Below are 24033 nucleotides of genomic sequence, written 5' to 3'. Positions count from 1 at the left end.
GTAGAAGAAAAGAAGACTATAGATGTCGTCACTGACACGCTGCTAAATATTCCGTTATTCATGGAAAAACACAGCGAAACATGAAAACAACAAAGGGACATTTTGAAATGTTGGAAAATGCACTTGCTAAGTCAAGTGGATATGAGACTGCTGTCAACCCTATCATCCAAGGTCTAAAGTCACCTTTAAATAAAACAAAATACAAACACATGTCAATAAAGCAGTACAGTGAAATTCACAGAGGGGAATCGGTGGCTTTTGGATTGATGAGGCTGAATACTTGGTGTCAACAGTGCCGACTCAGCCATTTTCTATAATAATAAATAAAAACTGATACTCTCTCCTTGCAGGCCATAAAGTAAAACACAGCTCGTGGGATTCGGGTTCAGTGTCGATGTCAAATGTATTTATATAGCACAATTTAAACGGACCACAGTTGATCATAGCACTGTACAAATAGTGACGCCATGGCGCAGCTGTAAGTGAGCTGAAAGTCATGAATAAGCAGAAAAGGACTTAATCATGTATTTGCAGTAAGGAAACTGCACAGCTGCTGGTGGTGAGGATGTTTGTGTTTGCCTATAGACACAACTGACACATGATGGTGGGTTTATGTCTAATCAAAAAGGTCCCGATTGGCAAGTCGCTTCCTGTGTTTATTTGTACCAGAAAACCCCTGCTGCGTTTACCAAGTTCATCCAACAGAACCCCTTCCGCTGCCTGACCCATACAAAAAGGGAATAGATTATTTAAGAAAACAACTTAGTTTATATACAGGAAACAAACGAATATGTTTTAGCTCTATAAAAGCTATCTGCTTCAGCTGTTTTCTTTGTTAAAACATGATCAGCGGAGCCTTTGTGAGACTGTCAGCTGTGGTGAGACCCACAGCAGAAAGCACACTGTATGCAAATGTCACTCTTTGCAACAAACAGAGGGCAGTTTTTAAAGATTTGCATCTGTTTGCATGATAGAGAAACTGTTAAATAAGAAATGATGGAGCAAACAGTGCCGTGACCACACTCGCGTAAAAACTCGTAGCTACAATCTGATCTGAATTAAAATGCTTTGGGTGGTGGGTGCTGGTTAAGGAAAGAGGGGCAACAAAGATGCAGAGAGAGCAGCTGGAGACTGGAGGGGAGAGTCCGGTACAATGGCCATCTGACAGAAACATACAGCACAACACAGCAGCAACAGAAAGGAAACCTCTCCAACATTTACCTATGTTTTTCCCATTTGCCCACATTAGCGCTCACACCAAGGTTACAGCTGCACATGGACCAGTCTGGCAGAAAAGCTGGACTCTGACAAATGGGAGCTATTTCAAGGACTCCCCAAAATCCCTGGCAGACACTCCAGTACACTACATTAGAGGTTATATTGACCTATTCCTGTTTCCCCCATTTTCCTTTTTATAAGCTTTGATGTAACAGTTCTCTAATGGACAAGCAGCAAAAAAAATCCATGGCCTCAGTTTAGCCTTCACTGTCAAGACAGAAACCTGGCCCAACCCTTTCCCAATGAAAAGACCTTCTGTGACCACTAACCTATGACTAAATGAAGAGTCTAACATCTGGGGAAAATTCATTTGTGCTTGTTTTTACCAAGAGTTAGATGAGAAGATAAGTACGTAGTTCTCATATTCGTTAATAAATGTGTAGCTTGAGCTAGCAGCTGGTTAGCTTAGCTCAGCATAAAGACTGGATACAAAGGGGAGCAGAAAATCTGGCTGTGCAAAGGTAAGAATACCCATCTCCCAGTTGTCAGTAAGGCTCACAAGTTAACACACCTACTGTAACTGTCCAAATGACAGGTTTCATTTGAGATGTAGGTTTATGTTCATTGTTAATGGTGAGAGTATTACTTTTGTTGGTAAAGAGGTTTATTTTGAAGGGCAGTGTGTGTCAACCAGTTGAGTGAAGGGCTCCAAATGTGGCATTATGGGACAGAGACAACATGGACAGAGAAGAGACATACAGCCCCAAGTTATTCTGCACATGGTTCTAGAGGCACAAATGGTAAAATGTTTTTGTGTTGTATTTGTGCTTGTTGTTCATGTGCCTATATTTGTATATATTTAAGATTCTTTACTGTTACTTTGTAGTTTTCACGGTGTCTGACGAGCAGAGACAGAGAAAAATAAAACATTCTAAAGACATCTGTATGAAGCGTGGTGATCCTTAAACTAGAACTAGACCGGTGCAGCTACACCTACTGAGCTAATTTAATTAAGCTGCTGGCTCCAGCTACATTTTTAACCATTTAGAAATGAGATTGGTGCCCATCTTCCCCTCCTATTTTTAGCAAGAAAGCAAATAATCCTAATTCCCAAAATGTTGGGGTAATCATTTGATGCCTTGTTTAAAAATTCTCTCATAAAAAGGGTCAACTCTACCAAGCAGCTACCAAAACTATCAGTGTGTAGGCCTACACACTGATATATTCACAAGCTCAACAAGCATCAACAACTGAACTGAAAATGTAAGTGCTCCACTGTCCTTGTGAAAAAACACTTCACACACAGACAGCATGTGTTTTGTATCTGCTAACAAGAGGTAAGAATCACATTCTGCGGTGTGATTTCGCATCATATAGACAAACCACTGACGACACCTCGGAGCAGAGAAATGCAACAGGCTTGGAACGAGGTGTTAGAGCTGAACGCAGACGGGCGCTTTGCTAAAGCAGCAGAATATGAAGAAGACTTTCTGCATATAGTCAGTCGCTCTTGTGCCTTTGGGATCATCTACTCAAACATCTCATCAGTCACTGACAAACAGCCAGGCGAGTGAAGGAGACAAACAGCAGCAAATCTAAAGCAGGCTATCATGACAGCAGCACCACTGACTTCCTTTCTGCAAGCGCATTAACGTCACAGGAAAAAAAAAAAGAAAATCACCCAGAGCTGGGAGTGACCCCCCCAGGCTGAGACAGCTGGGTGGGTCCAGACTGGTCACTAAAGGTTTGCTTGTGTCAAGGTGGGGGGAGCGGTGATGGAGCAGATCCCCACTGTGGGAAAAACAGACAGAGCAGAGTCCTGCTGTCAGCTCTTTGTGTGTTAACTAATCACAGGCCCCACGCTGAGAGCCGTCACTGTGGCCCTGCAGGGGGGGGGGGCCACTTGGCTGGCAGGGCCTGTGTAGAGGGGGGGCACTCCAACCTGGTTATCACTTGGCTGGGATAAGTCGGGGGGCAGACACCAACAGGCAGGTTCCATTCAAAGATTATCAACAAATCAGAAGGAAATCAATCAGCATACTGAACTTCACTCCTGCCCCACCGGCCCAAAAAAGTACTTGCTAGTGCTGTTTGCCTCCTCAGCTCCTCATTATATGTTCAGCTTTTAAACTGTGCCTCCTTTTAGATCTATTATGTTATTTAATACCACTTCCACGTATAGTTTGTTAGGTATTTTTAGTCAGATAGAGAGAAGAGTTGATGACTGTCAGCAGACAGGGTGTTTAATATTATTATTATGACGTGTATAACTGTAGCCTTAGCCATAATATGTTCTTATGTTTAAGTCACGACATGTTCTAGAAGTCTGTGAGAATGTTTTTAGTTACACACCACTTAATCAACAGACACACACACATTGATTTGCTTCATGTTTTGACTACTCCTATGACCAGCTGCAGAGCTGGTAACAGAGACGTCTCGGTTGACGTTTCTGTGTAGTATGGGGCTAGCCCAACCGAGGGGATATAATGTATAGGCCTGGTGGGTTCAGGGTCTTTCATCTTACATCTGCCTGCGAGCAGTTTGGAGGTGCAAGATACCTGAGCGTGTAATGTTAATTTTACCTGTGATCCTTTGAATAAATCAGCACTGTTTTGAAGTTACTTGGACTGTCTCGTCTCTCAGAGTTAGCAATGGTAACAAGAACCATATCTTGCAAGTTTTAATGGGTTTTGGGGTCAAGAGTGGTAGATGTAGTAAGACCACAGTGGAAAAAATACTATTTATTAGCATCAAAATATACCTGAAGCAGCAAAAGCGGTCATTATACAGAAGAGCCCATTTCACATTAAAGTATATGATATTACCAGATTATAATGCATCAATAATTATAATCCAATAAAATGTATATATTATATATAGTTGGTGCTAATGTTAAACTACCCTATATACTTCAAAAAATACAATATTTGCCTCTGGAACATAGTATAATGACCTTTAATAGCCACATAGTCAGTTGCACGTCAGCCTGCAGTCACGTCTCCCTCCCTGCATGTGTCAGTTCCGACTAGTGACTTCATCTGTGTTTTTCTCAAGGATATCCCTCTCCTTTCTAGGCACAATGAGGCTGCTTCCTGTTTAGAGAAGGCTCAGTTCGGTCCTGCTCTCACCCACCCTCATCCTGCGTCATGTCCCCATTGTGCTGTCAGGGTCCCTGCAAAGTCACCAGTGGCTCTGGAGGATGCTCACTGACTGTTGTAGTAACACAGTCTAGTGAAAGAAGTAAGAATGTTCCTTGTACTGCATGAACAAAAGACAGGTGGTGTTCATTTGTGCTGTAGGAGGCAGGAGAGAATAATACCACAAAGTACAAGGTTTGTCTCTGGCTTGCAGTAAAGTCACAGCATGAAGCAGCAGCAGCACATGGAGACACTCGGGTACAGTTTTGTGGTATTTGTACTTAAGCAGACCACTTTCCACTGCTGTCATTTAAACTGAAAAGTAAAAACTTTCAGTTTCAGGAGGGGTGCACTGACTGCACTCTGTTACTCAGTAATGTGCAGATTAATTTCTTTTAGCTGTTTGGTTTACAAAATTTCAAAATAAATAAATAAATACAAAAGCAACTTCCCTAAACCCATAGAAATCCAGTTCACACTCATTTGAAACAGTGTCTCCATGTCTCTGTTGTGCACAACTTTGATTTGCACACAAAAACCCTGGTGGAAATGCTGGAAAGTCTATAAAAAAATTTAAAAAAAAGTTGAAATATCACAATGAAGTGTTCACGCATGGCTGACGTGGAAATAGCAGCAGATGAAAACATCACTTGCGGCACATTCTTCAAATTAAATGCAGGAATCTGAGAATGTGGAAAAGTGACTGAAACTATTAATTGGTTATAGAAATGATTCCTGTTGATCAACAAATGTCCTTATCTGCAGCCGGCAGGTAAAGTCTGCTGATAAGACTGGATGTCTCCAGCTGTGTTTGCTGCTGGGACAGTGGATGTGGGGACACTAATGAGATTTAAAGGGTCATTTAATCCCAGCCAGGATAAAAACACTAGCAATTCAAATTTCCTTAGTGAGACACAAATACAGAGCTGTTTAAAAGGAAGACACATCGTATCAATGCAGCTTTAAAACGCTTAGGATTCTGTTTGACAGGAGAAAAGGGATAGTTTGTCTATGATCAAATTACATCTGGGCTCCTGACTAATGATGCAGGGCAGCCTGTATCAGCTGATCAGAGCTCACAGCATCCAGGCTGTTCACTGGGTGTAGACAGAACTTTAACAACTCCTGATGAGGACACTGGACTTTCTGTGCACCACTTACTATCAAGAACAGAGAATCTGTCTTAAAACTGGAGGAGATCTTTAAGAACAAAAAAAGACATACGTGGCATTTTTCTGTGTTGCCAGCAAAAACTCAATTAGAGAAGAAGCAGACGTGTGCAAGTCATTTTCTAGCAGCTGGGGTTTGCAGCCTGCAGAACAGGCCTGGCCACACCACGCTCACCGTTAGCTGATGAACGTGTGGCTGAGTGAGCAGTTTCTCTTTGATTAACCGTGGGAAAGATTATGACAGTGTGCCAAACCTGAGGAGCAACAAGGAGCTGCCACAGCTACACTGCACAGCAGACTGAGGCCGAACTGATCAACAACACAAACGTGTCGTCCAAAGCGGGACAAAGCCCCCGGAGGGGTCAGAGGAAGGAGAGAGGGGAGCAGCTCGTAAGCGTTAAGGACCAGCCCTCTGCGTGTTCAGTCCTGCCCTGCTCCCACGCCGCGCTCACATGTCGCTGTGTGCGCGCAGCCCACAGCCTCCGCTCCTGCTGCACAGACCCTCTGTGGATATTTCTGCTCCTTTACAGGTGAGTGGGACGAGTTTTAGCCTTTTACCGGGCCCGACAGTGTGGCTACGGGCTGCTGTGTCTGCTCGTAGTGAACACTGGTCATCTGGACTCGGGCAGAGTCTCTGGAGGATCCCGACGGCAGCCTGTGGTTCACTTGTCAAGAAGCTCGGTGTAGTTGTCTGGAGTTAGATTGGCTCTGTACTTGGTAACACTTTACAACAGAGTAGTGGAAAGTCACTTAGTGCATTTACCTAATTACAGTGTGAAGAAACGTTGAGTATTTCCACTATACGCTACTTTATACACTTCAGAGGTTAACATTTATGTGCAGCTGTATTTACCTTTCAAACTGTTTCTGTAGTAAAAATTCTAGCATGTTAAAAACTGCAAACATTTTATCTCTAAACTGTTCACGTGGTTTTTTAGTTAAGTCGTTTTTTTTAGCCAACATTTGGTCAAAAACTGTGCAGAAGTTTTATTTCTCTCCTCAGACTTTGTCCACTTTATATTTATGTCGTTTTAAAAGTAGCTGCACTTTCACCGGGTCCATTTAAATGTTGACAGGGTCAAACTGTGATAATGTGTCTGTACCTTTAAAGTACTTTTTCTTGATAAGACTTGTGAACTCAGGAGCATTTCTACACGGCAGTACTGGTACTTCTGATAATTAATGGACCTTTAATGAGAAGCTCCTGAGTAACTGACACAGTAACGATGAGACTGGGACACTTTATTAATGACTCATAAGGTAATGATCAGCTCCTAATGATCGGGGAAACGTTCGATTAACTCTGAATCATCCACTATTGGACCAATTAGGGTCCAATTCAACGTCATTGCTTTGGATTTTTCTCCGTGTCCCAGTTTATTTTAGAGTATTTATTATCTTTGCCAGATATTAAAACGTTTTGTAAAAATGTAAACACACTTCATGAAAGCACGGATCCGTCAAATCTTTAAGCTTGTGTTTAACACTGTGGATTAAATGTTGAGGGGCAGGAAAACTCAGACTTTGAATGTGTTTTCTCGTGTTCAAGCTCAAAGCTTTAGTCGTGTAAAATAAGTCACACTTCCTGTATCAGAGACCCCTACTCAAATACTGATACAATCAACACTGTAATTATCTCCATGCACTGTGGATAATGGAGAGAATACTTTTGTTCATAACTGCACTTCCTGACATTACTGATCATGTTTCTTTCATCAACTTTCTCCTCGTTTCTGCAGACTGGCTCTCATCGCCTCCTAGTGTTTAGTCTGGTCAGAGAAAAGTTGATTTTTGGAGGAAAATTCTCAAAGCACAGGAAATCCAGTTTGATAGCTCCAGAGGAACTTTTTGCCTGCGGATCACAGCCGTCACCTTCTCCGTACCAGAGAAAGAAGAATGCACAGCCACAGGACTGCATGACACCTTATCCGGGGACCTAATTCCAAAAGCACGACAGGAAAACAAAAATAAAGAGCGTCTACATCTGGGAAACCAAACATGATGTTCCCTCAGTACCACAGTAATGCTGTCATCATAGAGCACTACAATTACACAGGCAAACTGAAGGAGAACAGGTACAAAGAAGGACTCAAGCCAGAGTCCATAGCGTTCCTGCTGGTGTGCCTGCTGATTGTCGCAGAAAATGCTGTGGTGCTTCTGGCCATCTGGAAGAACAAGAAGTTCCACGTGCCCATGTACTACTTACTGGGCAACCTGACACTGTCGGACCTGCTGGCAGGTTTCACCTACATGGTGAACATCGTGACGTCAGGCGCCCACACTTTAAAGATGACCCCGGTGCTGTGGTTCCTGAGGGAGGGGGGTGTATTCATCATGCTGGCCGCCTCCATCATCAGTCTGCTGGCCATCGCCATAGAGCGCCATGTCACTATGGTGAGGATGAAGCCGTACCAGGGGGACAAACAGGGCCGGATGTTTGCTCTGATTGGAGCGAGCTGGGTGCTGTCAGTGCTCCTGGGCATCCTGCCTGTGCTGGGCTGGAACTGTATAGGACAGCTGGACCGGTGCTCCACTGTCCTCCCCCTCTACGCCAAGAGCTACATCCTCTTCTGCATCACCATCTTCAGCACCATCCTCTTGTCCATTGTGGTGCTGTATGTCCGCATCTTCCGTATTGTCAAATCCAACACCCAGCGCTTTGCTTCGGTTCCACAGCGCAAAGGCCTTTACCGCAAGTCCCAGAAGTACATGGCCCTGCTGAAGACGGTCACCATAGTCCTGGGAGTCTTCATCGCCTGTTGGCTGCCCCTCTTCATCTTCCTGCTGCTGGACTTCTGCTGTCCAGCCAACAAATGTGATGTGCTCTTTAAGGTAGACTATTTCCTGGGCATCGCCATGTTCAACTCCCTCCTGAATCCCATCATCTACACCCTGACCAGCAAGGACATGAAGAGGGCCATCTTCAGGCTGCTCTGCCGACACTGCCTCCTAAAAAAGGACGGACAAGTGAAACAAAACTGGATGCACTTTCTGGAGTGGAGCACCAGTAGGGCTGATGGAGCCTCTCACAGACTGGAGGGACTGGAGACCACAGTCTGTTCCGGTAACTTCTCACCCTCGACCATCAAAGCCATTTACCCCCAGATATATAGGACGTGACACAGCAGCTCTTTTTGCCCAGAGACCAAGCATTCAGACAGTTGGACCACGACCGTGGCCAGGACACTTCTGTTGAAATGGAGCTGCACAGCTGAGCAAACACACGAGAGCAGCTGAGGTCTGAGGTTTGCACTCTGACATTTTTTTTAGTATTAAGCTCCATGTAAGTGATTAATGTCCCAACTGGGAGGAAGACACTTTTCCAACGGTGTCATGAAAAACAAGTTTCTTGTGAAAAAACTAGCATTACATTTGTGTTGTAGACTAAACACGGCCAGTATTTGTCAGAAGAGACTCCTTCAGCATTTGCACACAGTTGAAATCAAAGACTGTGCAGACAAACGCAGCCCATGATCCTGCTCCTCCAGCTGATAAGACCAAGCATCAGATTTGTCCCCATCTCCTCTCCCTGTGTAGTACATAATATGTTGCTACTAACACGGAGCACCCACGCCCAAACCCATCTAATCTCTGCCATGTGGATTTTGGTCAGCAGCGGTGCTGGGTAGAGGTCTCCTCCAACAACATCAGAGGCTCAGCGGTCTGGAAACGCACTGACATCATATGGACGATGGTTGTGCTGGGTGGTTTGCAGGCTCGGAGGCCCCTTTAACATATGTAGCAATACATGATGAATGACTAACGGCAATAAACGTCGACGGCAGAGGCTTGTTGACGTCTTCTTGGTTTAACAGGCTAGAATATCGCAGTGATGAGCCACAGCTTGTGGTCTTCAGAGCTTTTTTTAGTTGGAATACATTTCATCTTCATACCATGAACTGATGTTCGTTGATTACCTTGTGAGAGGGTGCAGATGTAATCTTGTTCCAGATGACAGAAATATGTCTCAGGCTCTGAGGCGCCGGGGAATTTCACCGTGGTGACGGTGGCATTAAAATGTCCTAACTGTAGCCTTGTACATACATGTGACAAGAAGAATATATTTAGATTTTTTTAGTGTGCTTTGTAAACATCAATAGCATTTTGAGCGTTTGTATTGTAAAAACCTCTTAAATTAAAATGTCAGTTTTATATATGCACTGAATAAATATATGTGAAAGATGTTCAGGCGGTTTGTACTTTGGTTATGTCAAGAAATGAGTCACAAAGATTTTTCTTTCTCAGAGGTTTCATCTCTCACTGATCGACGTCAGCCCCGTTTCTCAGGATAATCAGAATATATGTACATTGTGTTTACACAAAGTACTGTAGGATAAACCACTGAAAAAAATCAAAATGTAAAGTACATTATAAATATTACTGGCCTTATTAAACTGGAAGTACTGAGTCAAAATGTTTTGATGTAAACACAAAAAGCCTTAACTAGTGCTCTGCAAATACTGAAACTAGGAACTAGAGGAAGACATGAGTCCTTTCTTTCCCTCTTTATTTTTTATTAAAAGTGAAGTTTTGCCCCAAATGCACACAAATTTATGAATGCATATGTGCTATGTGAATAAATACGGAGTGCCCCTGCAATAAATTACATCTGTGTGGAGCTTAAAGAAGCTCTTAATTCAGCAATTGCTAAGGTTGTAGATAAGGTTTAAATACAACACCTCCACTAAGGCTTCTCAACGTCTATCATAAGATACCAGAACACACGTTAGAGCTGTAAGCACATACCAGGCTAAGCATTCACATTAAGTGCAACTTTGCCAGCAGTATTAACACTGAACTGCCTACATTAAAACCTTATTTGCCTTGAAAAAGGCCTGCACACAAAAAAAGACCTGGCCCTACCCTACAAACACCTCTTTCATGCAAACCACTTGTTAAAACCGCATTATATATGACACGGTGAGGTACAGATAAAGTCTCCAAAACAAAACCTCTTACTTTGTTTACCGTAAGGAAACCACATATTGGTGCATGGTTCTTACAACTCAAGTGTTTCACAGCTTGAGCCTCCTTCAGCATCATCTGTCACCCTACCCACTCTTAACCACCTGCCATGTTGCAGGAGCGTGCACTCGAGCCCCCTCTTCAAAGGAGGAAGTTTCACTTCTCACTAGGGAACAAGTAGATGATGAACCACCAGAGCTGCCTTGCAATGCAGAGCCAGTACGGAGGCACAATCAGTAAAAATTTATATGATCGTCAGCATCTCTGTCTCATTAGGTGACGACAGCAGGAACGTGCCGGTTAATTTCTAAATGCATTGGCAACGAAGTGCCAAACAACAACATGTGTCTACAGTGTTCACCGGCAAACAACAATGTGACTTTTTAAAACCTTAAAATGTCTCCAAACCCCTCTGCCAAGGTGAACCATGCTGATAGAGCCTGAGTTTCAACCGGTTAACTCAACTACGACATAGCAACTGTGATTTGATTTTAAAATATATATATCATCATATTTAGCTTAGGACCACAACAAAATAGGAAGATGTTAGTCTTAACTAGTGACCAGTGTGCTCTCCATTCGCCTGAGCCACATGTTCCAAGTGACCTGCAGACCACGCTGAGACGAGATCAGTCCCTGTGCCTGCAGGTGTTAGTTTGTTTTTAAGTCACTCCACACGCCAAGTCTACATATCCACATTAAGACTACACCAACCCTGCTGATTTACAGTGAAGGAGCTTCCAATTACTCAGAGTTAGGTTGTGTCTTCACGGTTGTTTCCTTGACGTATTCTGTTTTTATTCATAATGTTGTGCAGCAATTTGGTCAGCATTGCTGCTTTTAACTGTGCCTGTAAATGAAATGACTACATTAATAATAATAATGTAATAATTTAACATATTAATTTAAAAGGAAACCTAAAACCTTTGTTTTCTCAGGACTGTGACTCATCTTTTTATTTATTTTGACTGTTTGTGTGCTGATGCGGTTTTCACTTCTTGTTGTACTTCCTTGTTATTCGAGCTTTGTTTTGCTCTAACTGTAAAGTTGATCCAACGGCTCTGCAGCGACATCTAGTGACTGACACGCTGCTAACACTACAAGATTAAATACATTACAGAGTAACCAATAATCTAAACATTTGAGGTATTTAATTTTAAACAATAAAATGTATAGAACAAAAAAAAAAAACCAAACACCTTTACAGACCAATATAATGTACATAACATTTCTGAACACACCAACATCCTCATCTACCATTCAGTGCTGACGAAGCCCCACAACGTGTCGCTCACGTCACTCTGAGGTCGCAGAGATGTGTCGATGTTGATGGGAGTTGCCAGGTCTGCACCATAGTGTACTGCAAGAAGGGAAAACAAAGACAAGCACATTCATTCACACAAAAACCACAAGATAACATCTACACAAAAATAACTGCAAAAATCAAAACTGTACCTCCTTTTAAGATGTTGGGTGATGTATCAAATTCCCACTTGATCTTGGTTATTAGGTAGAACAGCTGAGCAACATACCTGCAGTGGGAACATTAAACACATCCAAATATACGGTACTTCACACTACTTTCAAGTCCCAAATGTTTTCAGACTGAACAGTGTTGGTTAAGTTTCTCTTGCCGACTTATTTCCTGGAACAACTTCTGTCTGTCAAAAAGCAGACGGAGTTTTTCCAGATCTTCTCTACATGTTTGCTTTCTGTGCTGATCGGCTTCTATCCATAAGAAGGTGGAGACAACAATCTCATGCTGAATCAACACGTCTATGAACAACTTTACAGACGCTGAAACCTTCATGATCACACCCACCCCCAGCACTGACTGTTCACCTCTCTACCCTCTGGCCGGAGGTTCAGAAGTGTGAAATTCAGGACCTCTAGACTGAAAAACTCTTTCTTTCCCTCTGTCATCAGACTCCTAAACAGCTGAGCAGTTTATTACCAGGAAATATCATGTACTGTTTACATTCTCAGTTTGCACTTTGACTGTTGCACATGCTGCTCCCATGCAGCATACACTCTCTTATTATATTCTTCTATATTTTTATTATACTGCCGCTTTTGCTGCTTAACGTGCCTTAGATTTTGTGTTACTTATTTATCTACTTTATATTTCATTTGTATTTTGTGGCATTCATGTGGACGGCAAAGTAAGAATTTCATTGTACAGGGAAACACGTTTCCTAACTGTGAATATGATGAATAAACACTGACCTACTGTTATTGTATAGTGCTGCTCTTCCAGCAGAGAAAATACTTAATACAGTAATCAACATTTAAATGTGGATTCTCCTGGAAAGGGACAGAAAGAAAAGCAGTTTCATCAGAGGACATACGACTCACATTGCTGAAGGGATGATCTCAGTGGTGTCTTCATTCACCTCACTCTGCAGTGTTTCAAGCTCGTGATCAGTGTTTTTCAGTCTCTCTAGCTCTCCCCTCAGGAACCTGGAGGAGAGTTAAGGATGCCAACAAAGAAAAGGGGAGAATGCAGCAAGAGAGGGATCATAAACCACACTGAAAAGATGCAGACTCTCTTTGCTTTCCTAATAAAAGATATTGTAATTCAGAGTCACTGGTCTGGCTTTTGGCTGTGTACTGCTGCAGCTGCTCCTCCAGGGTCTCCAGCTCCCTCTTCCTTTGCTTCTTCTCCTCCTCCATGTCCAGTAGTCTCTGGCCCACACCTTCCTCAATCAGAGTCTCTTCTGAGGGGAAAGAGAAGCCTGAAGTCAGTCTGTTATTTCAGACAGCAGCTTGCTTTCTGTTGGAAACCTGAAAAATGCTGGTTGCTGCTGCCTTTTTTTTTGCAGTTCTTGATTACAATGGCTTGTTACACATGAATTAGTGGCAGGCTCTGATATCTGGTTCTATTTTGGATTAATCTCTAAGATGGTAAAACATCTGGATTTGTTAAGCTCCATGGCCAAACAACTCCTCTAGCACATCTTTCATTCATATTTGAGCCTTCGTGAATCTGGAGTCTAGTTTGCGTTACATGTGTGACAGATGTTATACTGTGCTCTCTGAAATGTGTAGTGCTGCCAACCAGGCCTCCTGGAAAAAGAGACTGCTAATCTCAGAAGGATACTAAAGAGAAAACAAACAAATAAAAAAAAGGACTGAAAAATAAACTGACAGCTAACTTGCCTCTTAAAATCTCTGTCATGACCTTTTTCGTTTCCATGTGCTGGTCAAAAAGGGCCTGAAGCTCCTCAGTGATTCGTCTCAGGTTCTCAGTTTGGCTGCTGTTGATTAAGGCCACCAGCGACTCGCCCATCTCCTCCAAGTCTTGAAATGTGTGGCCCTGAGCCATTGTGGTGACACTAGTAGCTAGAAAGGGGCAAAAAGAAGAGTGTTTTCTCATGGCAAGGGCACTGAGTGAGAAACCGCCAGGGCAAGTTAAGCTTCACAGTTTCAGCAGGTGGTGGAAGAAATATTCAGATAAGTTACTGAAACAGAAGAGGAAATGCCACAGTGTAATAATACTGCCATGTAACAATCACAATTTTTACGCAAATGCAGCAGCACACTTGTCATTTTAAAATGACATCAAGCTTTTGTTTGACAAAAATGGATGGACATTTTGGGGTGGGGTGACCTACTCAATATGTAGGTTACCCCCAATGGTAACCGTGGTACGTTAGGACCATTGTATCAGAACATTGTATTGTTCAACAGTTTCGGTCAATATAATGCAACACAATACATTAGGTATTCAAATAAAAACATATACGTTTTAGCTTTAGATAAACACAATGCAACAAAATGTTAAGTGATGGTCTTTCTGAAGTGGAGCACAGAAGAACTACTGCCAGTGGTGAACTAACCAGTTCTGCACGTTTCCGCTTAATGACAATTCAGAAGCAAATAATGCGGTTTCCATTGTACTAGGTTAACAACTTTACAGATTCAGATTAAGAATGCAAAAAATAAAATAAACCAAGTGTATTATTTCATTAAAAAAAAAACAACTTAGGCAACCTAATTTAAAATGCAATATCCTGGTACCACCTGTGAAAAGTAATTAAAATTAAGCTCAAAGTTCCATCTGCACAATTAACGTGATGTCCCAGTCGGATCCGTTATTATAATACAATGTTCATAGACCACACTGAATAACGAGTATGTTTACGTTAAGTACATTCAGATACACGTTCTTTTATCCAAGATGCTGAATGCACAACCTTTATTTGTAATGGACTATCTAACGTTGCACAGTGCGAACTACTAATTTAGCATTAAGTTAAATAAAAGATGTAAACACTTATTTCACCACTCGTGCCTCAAAACCGCACTTGAGTAACTTAACAGCAACGTAGAAAGCTAAACATTAGCTAAAATGGAACGAAACCGTGGCTGTCTTGTTCAAAGTTAGCCTAACGTTACAACGTTCACGTAGTGTGCGTTAAAACCAAGCTAATTAAACTATGATAACAATGACACCCACACGCATTACAGCCTAAAATACGCTTATCGATTATCTATGTACCTGGCAAATAAACTTGTATTACAAAGAAATCAAACTTACAGGACGCAATTCAAATTCGGGTGGTAGGCGCGCCACTTTTCTTCTTCGTTCGTCGTTAATGCGTTTCGACCTTCTTCTTCTACTCGGCGTTTTATGGCGATTGGCAAACGACGAAGTGGTGCATTACCGCCACCTCAGTGTAGCTCGGGATCGAACTTTTAACGGTCACCAATTATTTTGTTCAGTTGAACGACAAGCAATGTGAGAGGTGTGGATTTCTTTAGAGAATTCCTGGAAAATAAAATATGTACCATTCGATAACTAACCAGCACTAGTATCTTTTTACTCTTTAAAGAATGAATTCATGTTATATGTATAAAATCCACAATCAAGAAAACGTTTTTGTGAAACCTAGATACAAAACAAAATGTATAAACAGGTTCAATCCCCTAATCTAATGTCATACAGCACACCCCCCCACACACTTTTTAAGTACAATCTGTGTGATGTAAATACTGGTCAGACATAACTGTGCTTGAATTCCTACTATATGCACAACTGTACCTGTGCAAACAGTAATTAAAGAACCTGACTTGACACAAAAACTCAATATCTGTTCTTGCAATTTAAAAATGCTGATCTGATCAAAGTGAGGTAATAATTCTTCCTCATCGATTTAATTCTTACAGCATAAAACATCAACTGTACTCAGTGCAAGCCGTTATCACTTCATGTTGTTCTGCTTGCCCTTCCTCTCCTTTGCCTTTCGTCTCTGTCGGCCGAGCTGTCTGAAGTACAGTCTCTTGGGGTTTAGACCGTATGCCTTCAGTCTGACCTCCCGGCCGCCGATTTTCACCCCAAGGGCTCCTGAGATGAGGCGTCCACTTGAACGCTTGTGCTTCTTCTTGGACCACTTTGGCCTCTCAGTCCTGTTTTTCCCTTCATCTGCTTCTCTCTCCGCAGTCATCTGGGACTCCTCTTCCTGCTTCATCTTCTTCTTGGGTATCAGAACCTCGTCCTGCTCTTCCTCACCCCCTGCCTCTCGGAGAACTCGATCTAGTGTCTCTTCTGTAGGGTTGTTAAACGAGACTGTGTCGCCATTCCCTGCTGCTCGGTCATGTTTCTCAGCATTCTTCACACGATCTCGTCGCTTCTTCCCCAGCTTGGTTTTAGTCTCTGGCTCCTCTTTATCTTCTCTGTAGATTAAATCCAGAGAATTGTTGGTACATATTGGTGGATTTATTATCATGAGTAGGTCAGATTAGTATGATCATCACATTACACTCACTCAGAATAAACAGAGCTCAGGATTTCCTTCTTCTTCCTCTCATTCTGGGCCTTGATTTTATAGTTCTTCAAATCGTTCAGCTCTTCCTTTTCAGCCCTGAGAGAATAAAAGAGGATTAAAGTGTGAAAAGTGACCTGACATCGATGTTACTTCTTTAAAGTCGTGTTAACTTCAGTCATGCTTTTATGTTTTTGGGAAAACGCTGAGCAGACAGTAGCGCCGTCTGTGGTACGCTGGCTCCATGTTGTAGTTCTGTCTCTCATCAGGTCGTATTTATCAGGCTGTAATAAAACTACAAGCCAAACCGACCTGGAACCAGAACATCTACGGTCAGAATTTATCGAACACTCAGCGAGCGCGTTGTGCTGCGTGAGGTAACGTGGCGCGTCTTTATCAGCGGCTGTTTCTGTGACTGTCATCGACCTAGTGTGGGGACGTGCTGGTTTACAGAGACCTGGACTGAAACCACTCGGTGTTTGGCCGGAGCCTGTAAAACACAACAGAGTCACAGCGGCAAGAAAACGCTGACTTTAGGATCTTTGGGTGTAAAGGCACTGGAGTCGCCGTGGACGTTAGAGAAACACACGGCTGTTAGAAGCCGCCTGTGGATGTCTGCCATCACATGGTGTTGTGTGGAGGAGGGGAGCCCAGCACCACCCACTGTGCACCGTCTGGGTCTACACCCACAGTAACACCGAGGGGCTGCCGACTTCACACTTTACACACTGTAGATAAAACCATCAGGGTCTACATCCTTGTTCAGCATGAACACTCAACTGGCTCGTTATATACTATTTTGGCAGTGTGGGCATTAAATAGACTTTCTACATCACCCAGTACAAAAGTCTGAACTCTTCTTAGTTGAAACCTGCAGAAACTAATAAATCTGCAAGTAATCCTAAAACATGTTTCCACTTTATCATCCTGAGTGAGAATGTAGACTGATGGTGAAGCATGGTTACTGTATCCATTCAAAATTAAATGTAAGTGTACAAAAAAGTGAAGCGGTGCAGTACCTGAACATGCAGGTCTTCTTCAGAGAGCACCACCGGTTCAGCTCTTTGTCATCAGCCTTTAAAATCTGAGGGAACAACCAGATTCTTTCATCAGTTCAAGTTAATAAATAACGTGGCCATTTTTTGCATCATCAGATAGATATGTATATATATTTTTTTTAACAGTGTTATCAGATTTAAATCTCTTTTCATTTGCTGCTGCTTTAACCAGAGTGTGTCTGCTCAGAGAGAAGATTAACTTGAGATCATGCCCTGGTCAGAGCCCTCCCCGGAGGGCGGCAATACCAGATCAGTCACTTCATGACTCATCACTGCAGCATTATTCACCAGCGACCTCGGCCTACGTCATGTGAACATGCTCCATGCTCTTTAGTTTTAATTGTATCACAGTTGACTGCCCTCCAGACCCTGACTGGTGGGGGGGTTAGTAGCTGGTGGACAACAGTCCAGGTCTACAGCACAAACCAATAGACTGAACCAGGGTCTGGACTCACACACATTACAATGAGGACGCCACATTCACTGGTGCTGGTCTCTGGATGGGGTTTGTGCACAGTAGCTAAGACATGCAAAACTGGAAATGTACAGTGTGAGAACGGAAGGTCTGACAGGGGGAGCAGCGGGAACCAATGGGGGCGGGGTTTAGAGAATGTCAGATAATTGAAGAGCTACTGTTCTCACCTCACCGGTGGTCAGACCGAAGTCATTTGGCACCACCTGTCTGTAGCGAAACCTGCAGGGGAGGTCGTCTATGATGTCCTCATAGTCCAGGTTATAGTACTCATCCATGTACTGCTCAAAGCTTTTCTCCCCTGAGACACAAACAGACTTAGGTTAGAGAGCAACAACATACCGTGGCGCAACAGTGGACCTTCTGGAATGAGCTGGTTTGTGCATTCATGTGTCATAACATGTGACTGATCTTCATTCAGGTCACACATGCAGAAACACAGTGTGCTTCAGCTAATAACTATAATAATGTCTTTACAGAACATCCTCAAACATGTCAAGGGCGCTGCGTGTACTTCAGTCCGACCAATGAACATGCTCCCAGCAGTGCTGTTTTGTTCTGGAGAGCAGCAGCTTCCTCTGTGGTCACTGCTGTTACCTGGATGACGTTCTGACAAATCCACACACACACACAGAGGCAGGCCCCTGGTTTCCTGACTTACCAGGATCAAACACAGGCTTGTTCTTGGTAATGACCTCTGCAAAGTACGACTTCTTCCTCTTTTTGCCCATCTGTGGTAGATCCTCCTTCTTCAGCTCTTTCTTCCTCTTCTTCTTCGAGGCAGTGTGCTGGGTGGGGTCATAGTCTGCATCCATCTATTCCAACAGAGGGACCTCTAGTGAGCGCGTTACTCTCCACTGACAACAACAACATAGTCCAGCCCATCTCTGCACCACAAAGGCCAATTCATACTTTCCATACAAGCTCACGTGGACACCGAAGAGGCAGGCAGGCAAATACGTCAAATAAAGAGTCCGACATCAGTCCACTCATGTTTTTTTCCACACTGGGCTTTTTTTTTTTTTTTTTTTTGACCAGACACAAATGTGTGGCCTGCACGTGGACGTCCGCGCTGAGTCCTTACAGACCCTCGCAGACCTGGAAGCATGATGACATTTACATCACTAGACCGTTGCAGACACGTGGATGTGGAAAGTATGAACTGGCCTTAACTGTGACCAGCTGAGGTCCAAGATGGAGATGATGCTTGTGGGAAAAGTGATTAGACTCACAATGAAGTTTTCATCCTCACAGTGTGGTTCTGAGGCATCGAATTCCTCTCCACCACACTCCTCCTCCTCCTCCTCTCGTCCCTCTCCCGTCCATGTGTCCCAGTTCCAGTGCTCTGTGCACACAAGCAGCACAACAAGGGTTCCATCGTCACACAGTGTCAGACATTAATGCAATCAACAACTGACATCTAGAGAAACTCTGTGACAGTATTGATTCATGTCCATTTGTTTGTCTTTTACATCATTGCTTAGTTTTCATTTACTGACAGAGGACGTATAACATTTCATCACCGTTCTCTTTTAAAGTGTCACTTCTGTTTTCCTTTTATTCTGGCTTGTATCACACTTTCATTGACAACATGAGAGCAATGCTCTGCAGGGGCAGGTCACCACATGCACCCGCCCCGTTTCCTCTAGTCAGAGAAAATGAAGCAGGCTCATCAGTGGTCAGAGAGGCCACCGAAGACTTTTCATTAACCATGTATTAATTCAGTTTTTGGCAAAAAGGTAACACTGCACTGGAAAATGCTGCATCAGCCAACATGCAGGAAACACAGACTTACCCTCGAGCTCATCATCCTCAAACTGAGGCTTTTCTTCTTCTTCTTCTCCATAGTATTCGTCTCCAAAGAACTTCTGATAAAAACAAAAGCAAAAACAATGACGACTTTAAATCTAACTAGAAAATGAATGTATTGATGCATTTAATTAGCATATTGATGAATGCTGTAACCTCTGACTCCTCAACACTGTTTAATCCATTCTTAGCACTTTTGTTTGTGTGTTCAGTCTTGGAAAAGCTCAAAGAACAGACACCGCCCTCCAAACATTGAATGTCCATGTACAGTAGACCCACGTACACCATGTCAGCGGCTGGGGACCCTGCATCATCGCGCTGTGAATGCTAGTGGCTCATTGTCCACACAGAAACTAGCTAACGATGCCACCAGATCATGCAACTGTGCGCTGTGAGCAGACGCCCACCTGCATGAGCTGGTCGTGTTGCTGCGGATCAAAGTCTCCGTCCAGGTCGGCCTGACTGAAGGCGAGCTGCTCGTTACCCGTCAGCTCCTGCAGCCTCTTCAGCTTCTCCATGATCTCGTTTCTCTTCAAGTTCTTCAGCTGCTTCAGCTGCTCACGCTTCTGCTCCTTCTCCTGAAATGGTTGACAGGAAAGAGACTTACATTAGCTAACAAACCAAGGCATATCATTACTATGGAGAAGCAGAGGAACTTAAGCTTTATGTTTAGGGACCAGGAGCTTTGTTATTTTCTGCTGTAAATGTGTTTCAGACCTTATGCTTCCTTTCTTTCACTTCCTCCCTTTTGCACTTCCTGCGGTCGTCTTTGGAGCGCACAGATGTGGCGATGTTGCGGGGGTACGTCCTGATTTGATGAGCATCAGGCTCCTCAAAACGGAAGTTGTAGCTTCTCTCAAAATCCTCCTGGCGCTCCAAGAAAGTTTCCCCTTCTTCTTCAGAATCATCCACATCGTCCTGCACCACTTCATCGTATGTTGGGATTCTGAATGTATCAGGAGAGTTTAGTGTAAAAGCACAATGTGTCTACATTATGACACACACACCCCTGAGCAATATCACTAACATGTTAATCACAATTCTTGTCCATCTCATACAGTTTTACTTGTTTGTAGCCCAAGAAGAATGAAGCCAATTCATTTGAGAGCAAATATTAGATTATTGGTTCCTTCCTGAACAGTGCGTCTGTGTTGGTGGACCGGTCCAGTGTGCCGTCCAGTGCAGACCCAGGTATCTGTAAGTCTGGACAACTTCCACACCGACCCCCTCAGAGGACACCGGCTTCAGGTGGGGTTTGGGCCTCTGGAAGTCTGCTACCATCTCTTTGGTTTTGGAGGTGTTAATATGTAGCTGGTTATCACAGGTGGAGACACTGTTACTGCAGTGAGGTAAACATTTTGGGCCTGTATCTTCGCTGTGGTCTAACCAACCTTGTGTGATCATTCATACGATCAAATACCTAAACTTCAGTTTAGAAATATAATACAAGGTGGCAGTATTTTGAATCATTTAACATGTTAGTGACATTCACAGGATGAGAATGCTTCATCTTTCCTTCACTTCAGCAGCAACATACCGCTCATCCTCCTCCTCCTCCTCCTCATTAAGGTAGCCTTTGTTCAGGACGTAGTCTCTCAGGAATCGCTCCTTCTCATCCAGCTCAGGGTCATTCCAGTAGTCTCTTAAATATTTCTGTTACAACACAAACACCTTCCATTATTGAGCAAGTTCAGTTCAAGACTCATTTCCCCCAGTGTGCTTCCTCAGACTCACCATATCCTTGACCTCTGCTGGGCCCTCGAGCTCAGCCTGACCTTTTAGCCATTCCACATAATCTGCCTCCTCTTTGTCCTACGAGCAGAAACAAACACACGTATCCAGCTCTGTAATGCTTTTGCACATCACCATTTCAATACGAGCAGCAGCTGGTACTAGCGTCCAACCTTCTCTTCCTGCGTTTTGATCCTCCTGGTGAGCAGCTGGGATCCTCCGCCGTCCTCACCGCCCTCATCATTGTCACTGTCCTGGACGAACTCACGGAAGCTGAACAGAGGTTTTGGTTTCTGTGAATAGTCTGAGTAATACCATCGAATCGCTTCAAGCAGTTGAGGTCTTACCTTTCCTTCAGCTCCCTCTGCTCCTGGATGTAGCTCGGAGAGGCTGCTCTCTTTAAAGGAAACCATGGTCATTAGAGAAACATCAGACATAAGTGGAGATCTCAACCTCCTGAGGGAACTCGGTTATTTTCTAGCTTTATCTACCTCTCGTCTCTTGGCGGCCTCCTCGTCGTCGCTGTCATCGTCATCTTCATATTTACTGTAAAATGAAACAATTTGGGTGAATTAGAGTGATTCTTAGAAGTTCACATAAGAGTACAAACTTCACAAGTGTTTGGAAATAAAAAGGCAACATATGAACATCTGTCTTAAATCCATTTTAAATAAACAAATTGTTAAACAAACCCATCGTTTGTATGCCTTTCCCTCCATTTCGTATCACCTATGACAAAAATGAGCAGCAAGTCCTGACATTTGAGAAGCTAGCAGAGCGTGCACGTGCTTTCTGTTTGCATCCCGCACAAATAAACAATATATATGTATGACATATTCATTTGCTGCCAAAACACGTTTCTTTAACGTGCTGATCGTGTCTCTGCCTGAACCTGCAGATCTCTCCTGAATTTCAGCACAGATAACAAGTGATATTTAAGAAAGGACCAAATGTGAGAAGCTTGGCTGTCCAACAGTGTAAATGATGACATGTCAGCAGCTCACCCTTCTTTTTCCAGGATGACCTGGCGTTCATAGTCCTTGAGATACATGGGCTTCACTGCTTTCTTCGAGGTTGAAGGCTCCTCGTTACTGGTGGAGGCACCTGAAAATAACAGACTGAGATCAGTCTCTCCAAAAGGTGTCCACGAGACAGTGAAGGCAAAGCCAAATGTTGCATTTAATATAAACCAGTATAATAAAAATATAACTAAATTAAATCACCTTCTGAGTAGAACTTTGCATCTTTCTCATAGATCTTCGGGTCTTTCTTTTTCAGCAGTGACAATGTTCTGTAAAAGTCCCTCTCAAGTTCAGGATCCAGGTCCTAAAGAGGAAAGTAAGTCAGGGCACTTCACTGACACCGTCATCCAACACTGATGGACACATATGGACACTTAGGATCTTAACCATACATATCTGCATGAGTAGATGAGTTTGTCCTGAAGACATTTAAAAAGGCCAGTTACTTTCTGACTTTTAACACATTTACACACATTTCACTTCGTATTTGTTGGTTAACAGGTGTAGACCGACGCCAAAATGGCAGTTTTATCCATTTAAAATTAAGAGATGTGTTAGATGCTAACCACTTCGCTGTCTTCAGAGCTGGACTCAGACTCGGAGTCACTGTCCTCTGCTCGGTCTCCGTATCGGTCCTTCACTGCGCAACACAACAAACAAAACAATATACTCACAAATAACAGCGTCGGTAAACGGTACACAACTCACAGCTGACTGCGCGGCCCCACGTTGGGTCGCTAGCATGCTACTTTATCTGTCAGCTAGCCGGTCCAACTTACGCCTCTGGAGCTCTTCTTTCTGCCGGTATTTCTCATATTTCTGCGCGAATTGGGAGTTGATTTTCAGTTCCAACTTCCCTGACATGTTGTACTGAAGAAAGCGGACTTAAGCTCTGACTAAAACTACAAACGTGTGAAGAGAAGTCTTTCCCGTGGATAACGACGAGAGCAGAAAGCTGAACCACGTGATTTCCGGTGTATATTTACGCCCCGCTCCTTTATTGGGGGGGGGTGTACTACCACCAAGCTTCAGCAGCTTCTTGTTGTTCTTCTTCTGATGTTTATTGGCGGTTTGCATGTCAGCTTAAGGTGCATTACCGCCACCTGCTGGAGCGTGGAGCAACCACAGAGCCTAGCACGAATCTCATCAAATGATTTTCAACTTTATCAACGTTGCCCGCCATTTTAGCCTTCAACATAACATTGGTAACTAAGGCAGGCATTAACAGAGCTGCAGAAAATGTTATTGATGTTAATATTCTTCAGGAAAACCCTTAATTTGGGGTGGGGGTGGCTGTGGTTGGTGGGGGTGTTCTGTAACAGAAACAAATTCCTTGTTTGTAACATACTTGGCCAAATAAAGGTGGTGGTGTTATTTATTCATAAATATTCTCAACATTTTTGGCTCAGAACCAGGGTTTGGATTACACTGCCAAAGCAAAAAACAAAAACAACATACATAGTATAATTGTACTGAAGCCTATTCCTATACTGCTGAGTAGCTGGTGAATTTCCCACCAGGGATCAATACAGTCTGATGACTCTACTGTATTTTGTTTGATTCATCTGATTCTGAAAAGACTCTAAAGTTATCAAATAGTGCAGTAGAAAGTACAAGGTTTGTCTCTGAAATGTAATGAAGTACGAGTATGAACTAGTAGAATCAATGTCTGATTACTGTCCTG

General features: G+C 43.2%; 3 protein-coding genes across 7 annotated transcripts in view; 1 reads left to right on the top strand and 2 right to left on the bottom strand.

The window, feature by feature from the left end:
- The window catches only part of spc24 (SPC24 component of NDC80 kinetochore complex), a 60498-nt gene extending 45244 nt beyond the window's left edge, over positions 1-15254 (bottom strand). For 2 of the 5 annotated variants that reach the window (XR_002276833.1, XM_020623142.1), the window contains exons 1-6: positions 15033-15195; positions 13652-13834; positions 13065-13209; positions 12848-12952; positions 11948-12024; positions 11750-11852 (exon numbers count right to left, since the gene is read on the bottom strand). Coding sequence is in view for 4 of the 5 variants with exons in the window: in XM_020623142.1 (XP_020478798.1) it covers positions 11750-11852; positions 11948-12024; positions 12848-12952; positions 13065-13209; positions 13652-13817 (596 nt within the window). In the remaining variant the exon portion in view is untranslated. Of the gene's footprint in view, positions 1-11407; positions 11853-11947; positions 12025-12847; positions 12953-13064; positions 13210-13651; positions 13835-14993 lie in introns of those variants that run through there. The other 3 variants (XM_020623138.1, XM_020623137.1, XM_020623139.1) reach the window with 3 other exon arrangements.
- Positions 5951-9620, top strand: s1pr5a (sphingosine-1-phosphate receptor 5a). The gene is made up of 2 exons (XM_020623132.1): positions 5951-6057; positions 7267-9620. Exon 2 carries the CDS (start codon positions 7526-7528, stop codon positions 8645-8647), a length of 1122 nt encoding a protein of 373 aa, XP_020478788.1. The 5' UTR covers positions 5951-6057; positions 7267-7525; the 3' UTR covers positions 8648-9620.
- A 40-nt stretch (positions 15255-15294) lies between the features above and the next one.
- kri1 (KRI1 homolog) lies at positions 15295-23342 on the bottom strand. The gene is made up of 18 exons (XM_020623116.1): positions 23129-23342; positions 22916-22989; positions 22551-22653; positions 22332-22431; positions 21819-21873; positions 21675-21724; positions 21501-21600; positions 21331-21408; positions 21134-21249; positions 20314-20542; positions 20004-20174; positions 19583-19655; positions 19020-19132; positions 18449-18602; positions 17958-18088; positions 17277-17341; positions 16261-16356; positions 15295-16168 (listed from the first exon to the last, which is right to left on the bottom strand). The coding sequence occupies exons 1-18, from the start codon at positions 23211-23213 to the stop codon at positions 15697-15699; spliced, it is 2265 nt and encodes a 754-aa protein (XP_020478772.1). The 5' UTR covers positions 23214-23342; the 3' UTR covers positions 15295-15696.
- Positions 23343-24033: the final 691 nt, after the last annotated feature.

Source organism: Monopterus albus, unplaced genomic scaffold (assembly GCF_001952655.1).
Source record: "Monopterus albus unplaced genomic scaffold, M_albus_1.0 scaffold292.1, whole genome shotgun sequence".
Lineage (NCBI taxonomy): Eukaryota > Metazoa > Chordata > Actinopteri > Synbranchiformes > Synbranchidae > Monopterus > Monopterus albus.
The sequence above is the reverse complement of the archived record's forward strand: the minus strand, read 5'-3'. Positions and strand labels throughout refer to the sequence as shown.